This window comes from Salvelinus sp. IW2-2015, linkage group LG11 (genome assembly GCF_002910315.2).
Source record: "Salvelinus sp. IW2-2015 linkage group LG11, ASM291031v2, whole genome shotgun sequence".
Lineage (NCBI taxonomy): Eukaryota > Metazoa > Chordata > Actinopteri > Salmoniformes > Salmonidae > Salvelinus > Salvelinus sp. IW2-2015.
In genome coordinates this window covers 27,097,871-27,104,009 of record NC_036851.1, presented here as the reverse complement: position 1 = coordinate 27,104,009, position 6,139 = coordinate 27,097,871, and the positions used below count along the sequence as shown (strand labels likewise).

At 44.2% G+C, this 6,139-nt stretch overlaps 2 protein-coding genes across 3 annotated transcripts in view; one reads left to right on the top strand and one right to left on the bottom strand.

Moving 5' to 3' along the window:
- Positions 1-435: 435 nt before the first annotated feature.
- LOC111970091 (peptidyl-prolyl cis-trans isomerase FKBP11) lies at positions 436-4,097 on the top strand. Its single transcript, XM_023996602.2, has 6 exons — positions 436-1,134; positions 1,356-1,418; positions 2,412-2,502; positions 2,891-2,924; positions 3,593-3,663; positions 3,828-4,097. Exons 1-6 carry the CDS (start codon positions 1,021-1,023, stop codon positions 4,028-4,030), a joined length of 576 nt encoding a protein of 191 aa, XP_023852370.1. The 5' UTR covers positions 436-1,020; the 3' UTR covers positions 4,031-4,097.
- A 13-nt stretch (positions 4,098-4,110) lies between these two features.
- Positions 4,111-6,139, bottom strand: part of ccdc65 (coiled-coil domain containing 65) — a 10,646-nt gene continuing 8,617 nt past the window's right edge. For both annotated transcript variants that reach the window (XM_023996600.2, XM_023996601.2), the window contains exons 7-9: positions 4,995-5,213; positions 4,679-4,831; positions 4,111-4,595 (exon numbers count right to left, since the gene is read on the bottom strand). In XM_023996600.2, the coding sequence (XP_023852368.1) occupies positions 4,302-4,595; positions 4,679-4,831; positions 4,995-5,213 (666 nt within the window). In that variant the 3' untranslated portion in view covers positions 4,111-4,301. The remainder of the gene's footprint in view (positions 4,596-4,678; positions 4,832-4,994; positions 5,214-6,139) is intronic.

The window sequence follows — 6,139 nt, the reverse complement described above, 5'->3', positions numbered from 1 at the left end:
CAAAAACGAAAGAAGCGTGGTTGGATGTATAATGCGAAAATATAGCATCCCAAAGGTTGCGTGCTCGAATCTCATCACAGACAACTATAGCATTTTAGCTAATTAGCAACGTTGCAATTACTTACTACTTTTTAACTACATTGCAACAACTTAACATGGTAGTTAACCATTTAATCTAACTCCTAGCCCTAACCTTAATGCCTAACCTAACGTATCATGCTAAAGCAGTCAAACGTATTATATCATACTAAAGCAATCAAACAAAATATGTCATACTAAATGATCAAGACGTAGGATACTATACGTCTTGCAATTCATATGATATTGTACGACCGCTACAACATTGGTTGGTCAATGTAATGTAACATATCACACTAAATGGAGGTGCTAGATTTTTTGGGTAAAATATAATACGTTTTGCTCTGAGACCAGGTTGCACTGGGGAGTGCCAATATGGCGGACCGATGGCTTCAAAGCCTCAATGGTCAACCATAGCATTAACAATCTAGGGTTTATATACACGTAATTGAGTCCAGCTGGCACACAGGTCAGTACAGACGGTGGTTTCTTATGTGAGGTATGGAAAGTAAACAAGCAAATAGGCTATAGCGCGAATCAGATACAGCACAACGGGCAGCAACCATGGGAACCCCCATGATCTGAGGTTTCAACTCGCGATGAAAGTAGCCTGGTCCTAGGCAGGTTGAAAGGACATATCCGAACTGCTGGGGCTTTTATCATACTCACAACTGCCCTCAACCGACACAAAGAATGTAACTGCACTGTTACCCATCAGCAAGGGACTTCTGGGTTGCTGGCGGAATGTTTAAGGCGGGCACTTCGGCGACCCAGGTGTTTTAGGACAACGTCCGCGGTTCGGCTGCCCTGTTATCGCCATAGCCTAATATAACAACACACCAGCCTTAACCGGCGTCTAGCCTGCTTTACCTTCGATAGTCAATCGTAGGCGCTTGCTTCACTGAAGTTAGTTGGGTAGTTTTCCAAAAGGTCGGATTTACAATGAAAGCCAAGACTGGGGTCATCCTAGTCATGCTCGCTGCTTTCGTTTATGTTGCAGCACAGGATACTGAAGCCGAGCAAAATGTTGTGGAAGAGTTATTGGTGGAAACCTTGGTGAGTTCTGTCTATTTTCTCCAAAGCAGCGATAGGAAAGTGGCGACTCTTGCACGAGCCGAATACAATGCATTGCAACATTCAGACCAAATTGAAACAATGTAGGCCTATCAGCTTGTTATTGTTAACATTGTTAATGTATCGCTTATTTATGTAATAAAACGATGTATTTTATTTATTTGGAATGCAAATTACTTAATTTGATTTCCCCCCTTCATAAGGTGAAACCCGAAACTTGCTCTATAATGTCAGAAATGGGAGACACGCTACAAATCCACTATACGGTAAGAAAAACATGTAAATTAATAGCCTAACTAACATTTTCAAAGGTAGGCTAGGCACCGCCCTGTTTGACATCAGACCTAGCCTACATGCTTAGAGACAAATGTCGATTTTTATTAAATCTGGTCAAAAGTGTTCTCTGCAATTGAAGTAAGTGGTGCTGATTCATTGCACCTCGATACATTTGACTCGATATGATGTTGCCTATGTGGCACGGTGTAAAGCAGCAAGTTCGTTTTTCACTAAAGACTGGGAAATTCGTGTGCCAATCATATTGTCAAATAAAAGCAACTTTCAGTTTTGCATTACACTTAGTTTGTAATCATATCTGTGATGGCAAGTAAATTGCGTGTTTTACCCCATGTGCAATGGACACGTTTTTCGCGTGCCAAACATTCTACTCGGTAGTGTGATGGGGGAGCTACAACACGTCAGCACTCCTGCTCATTACCAGATTTAACATGTGGTTTTGATAAGTAAAATGCCTAACCAGGCGTTGTAAGATCTGTCATGCCTCAGCAATGTCTGAGCAGGAGAACATGACCAAACCAGAAAGGATGAGGCATAACTGGGCCTAAAATCTGTCTTCAGCAGTAGGTTGCGTTTTCTAATCTTAACCACACCGCTAACCTTAAATTAAAAGCACATTTTGTTTTCATTTTTACGATAAAGCCATTTGACTGTGGCTGTTAACTAGTGAAAACCGTTGTGCGGTTGTTCACAGGCGTGTCTGCCATCTCATTGGCTAGAATGGTCCCACGTGACTTCATTGACACGACGATGTCATTGATTCAACCAGTGTGCCCAGTGCAGCCACTCCTGTAAAGAACATTAAACAGTCTGTCAAGTGTTTCACATTTTAATGTGACTTGAACGGGATATGCATCTTAACCTTCCATTTAGATTAGAATCAAGCTGATGCAGAATCAAGCTGATCAAGCTCGTGCAAAATCTCTTAACATGCACCTACCATATTGTTCCAATGCTCTGAACAGGGTAAACTGCTGGCAGATGGCAAGGTGATTGACTCATCACTGTCCCGGGACCCCCTTGTTGTTGTGCTGGGAAAGAGGACCGTTATCCCTGGTAAAATCACAACCATTCAAAAAGACAGTTTTAGACAATATATTGATCACACAAAACAGGAACACTAGCTTAAGTTAACAGTATTATAAACTGGGTGGTTCTAGCCCTGAGTGCTGATTTCCTGACAGCTGTGGTATATCAGACCATATACCACTGGTATGACAACATTTATTTTTACTGTTCTAATTACGTTGGTAACCAGTTCATAACAATAATGCACCTGGGGGGTTTGTGGCATGTGGCATGTGGGCTGTATCCAGCCCTTAGTGGTATATTGGCCATATACCACACCCCCTCGTGCCTTATTGTTTAAATATACCTTCAAATATAGCTCACACTTGTAGTGTTTGTTATTGCATCATTCACTGTGATACTGTATCTCCAACAGGTCTGGAACAGAGCTTGGTAGGCGTTTGTGAAGGGTAAGTAAACGGTCACGGTCTGCCAATACAACATTTTGAAGTGGACTACATTCATTTAGAACCACTTCCACTAGGAATTCAATATGACTTGGCTAAGCAAGGACAATTAGTTTCAAATATAGATACAGTGATCCCTCGCCACTTCGCGGTTCACTTATCGCGGATTCGCTATTTCGCGGATTTTCATAATGCATTTTTTATTTTTTTTTGGTGCATTGTGCTCTGCATTCTGATTCGCTAAAAACTCACTCCCGCTTCTTGTATCAAAACATGCTACGAATTGTGCTATCATTTTGTCGTCTCGTGCAGTTATGTGTACGTACATAAAACAGCTTGGCAAATTTACATTAAGTTGGCCAAATTATCTTGTAATTTCGAACATCTCCTAAACCCATAATGTCGACGAAACGGCCTACACGTGAGTCACTGTATTTGTATACATGTAATAGTTGCTAATTGTAAAAAAAAAAAAATAATCTATTTCGCGGATTTCACTTATCGCGGGTCATTTTCGGAACGTAACCCCCGCGATAAACGAGGGATTACTGTATTACCACTATGGGAAGCAATCAAAGATCCTGTCTCAAATTACTTTGGTAAAATGTCACAAATAGTGGATAACATGAAAATCTATGAGAATAACCTTGTTCTGTCTTATGGTCCTCTAGACAAAAAATCAAGACCACTATTCCACCACACCTTGCCTATGGAAAGCGAGGATACCCTCCCACCATCCCAGGTACTTAAACACATCTGCATATACACACAATAAATATGGCAATAAATATCTCACCTTGATAACTGTCTAGCTAGTCCAGCACCTTTTCAAAGGTCTGGCTGAGCACAGCAACACACAACTCAGTAGTTGATCCTCTCTCACTCTTCTTCCCTCTGTCCTGTTAGCTGATGCTGCTCTAGAGTTTGAAGTGGAGGTGATGTCACTGATCCAGGCAACCCCATGGCAGAAGATGGTGAATGATGTCTTCCCCCTAGTATGTCTGGGCCTTGTTCCCACTCTGCTGGGCATGGTGGGCCTCTACCTCTATAACAAGGCCAATGCCCAGCGGCCAGGCAAGAAGAAGGCCAAGAAGAGCAAGAATAAATAAAGGAAACTCACAGAACTATTTAAATAATAAAATGTAAAAACAACAAGGGAACGTTGTTATTATCAGATGGAATAGTCCTCTTTTATTTGATGGATATTGTAAGACACCTGGTAGAAAGAAGTTACACACAAATAGAATAAGGAATTGAGTTCTGTCAGAAGGAGTGCATTCTGGCAGTTTGAAGTTATTTACTCCTAGTCAGTGTACAACTTAAACCCCTTTTGAAGTTAATCTAGGAGTGATGGTGTGTGATCTGAGCCTGTTATTGTGTCTACAGCGTGCGCTGCACAACATGTGCTGCCTCAATGACAGTGTGGCGCTTGCGTTGGGCGTCAGCAGTGGGTTGAACGGCGAGGGTGGGCTGTGACACCATCAGCAGGGGGTTGCGATGGCGGAGGATCTCGTCGCTAACAGAGATGCCATCCAGGTACTGGCGCAGTAAGATCCGCAGTTGCTGATTCTCCTGGGTCAGAGCTCCTCTCTCCCGTTCCAAACACAGCCGCTCCAGCAGAACCTTGTTATAACGCTGCCAGAACCGCTCCAGAACCAGGTAGTCCAGCATGGCCTGAGCACACCGGGTTACAAATGAGAAGTAAAGTGGGAGTCAAAGATCAGATCAGTGTGTGTATAATACAGTACTACCAATACCTGTGCCAGCTCCTCAGATGGAGGCTCCATAGCATTAGCTCTCTCCTGGCTCTCTTCCTCAGCAGTGAGAGATGAGATGTAGAAGGGCAGGACTTTCTCATGTTCTGTCTCCAGTTTACGACACATCTCAGCCAGACGCAGCAGCCTCTCCCCCTGATCCACAACATCACAGGACAGGGTGTGAGAATTCATAGGAAGTGAATGTCAGTCAGTACACATGCATAAGTGTGCTGTCTATGTATGCATGTCAAAGCGTGTGTATGTTTGGCTGCTAATCATACGTACTGTATGTGTCCACATGCATTAACGTTAGCACCTTAGTGATGATGCCCTGTAGGTTCTTGGCAGCGGCGTTGCTGTGCACGGTGAGGTTGGTGAGCTGGTTCCTCTCGGCTGCGCGGGCACGGCTCAGCTGGGCCTTGAGCTGGCGAGCCTGCAGGGTCACCTCCTCCCTGGCCGCCCTCAGGCCCCGTGCTGCCCCCTCACTCTCCTTCTGGCTGGAGTTCAGCCTAGAGCGCAGAGCAGAGATGGAGTCCTGGAGGGGAGACACACAAATACAGTGGGAAATTTAATTAAATTTTTTATTTTTATTTATTTAACCTTTATTTAACCAGGTAGGCAAATTGAGAACACGTTCTCATTTACAATTGCGACCTGGCCAAGATAAAGCAAAGCAGTTCGACACATACAACAACACATAGTTACACATGGAGTAAAACAAACATATAGTCAATAATACAGTGAAAAAAAATAAGTCTATATACAATGTGAGCAAGTGAGGTGAGAGCCTGCCCCGAGCCATTAAGCCGGTTTGCTGGCTCTTGGTGTTTACAAGCACCAAGTGCCAGTTTTGGGATCCGCTATTGTCCTTTAAGTCGATAAATCTAATACCGGACTTTATGTTTGCGAAGCGAACTCGGACGGGCATTCCGGGACGTTTTTTTTTTTTTTTTTCATCTCAGTTTTCCCGGATTCAGCGCAGGGCTCTGGACCAACCTTTGCCATACCTTGAATTTCGCAGCTAGCAGCTGCATACGTGTGAACTATTGGCCTTACGTCGACCCCGTGGAGCAAAACTCACAATCATGCTGGACTAGCAGCTGATGGAGGTTCATCACACTCCGGACCCGTTTCTTTTTTTGCTTGCTGCAGATACGGAACCCACCGGGCCTTCACGACTGACTGCCGCGACTGACTGCCCGACGTTACTGCCCGAGGGATTATATCCAACCGGCACCTCCGTCCGACGTTACCTGAACGCTCATACTGAGGCCCGCTAATGCGTTAGCTGTCTTATCGGCTGCTATCTGAACAAAACCCAACTACACGGAACTACGCGGAAAACGCACGAGGTATCTACAAACAGACCTCCATCCTATGCTGCTACCGATAGCACACATATACCCGGCCAGCTGTCTGGATCGCCACGATCCAACCAACCTGCTAACTCACTCGGAAACC

Coding starts and splice junctions, on each gene's coding strand:
- LOC111970091 (XM_023996602.2), top strand. CDS start 1,021: ATGAAAGCCAAGACTGGGGTCATCCTAGTCATGCTCGCTGCTTTCGTT. Junction 1,135..1,355: donor AGTTATTGGTGGAAACCTTG/GTGAGTTCTGTC, acceptor CCCCTTCATAAG/GTGAAACCCGAAACTTGCTC. Junction 2,503..2,890: donor AAAGAGGACCGTTATCCCTG/GTAAAATCACAA, acceptor TATCTCCAACAG/GTCTGGAACAGAGCTTGGTA.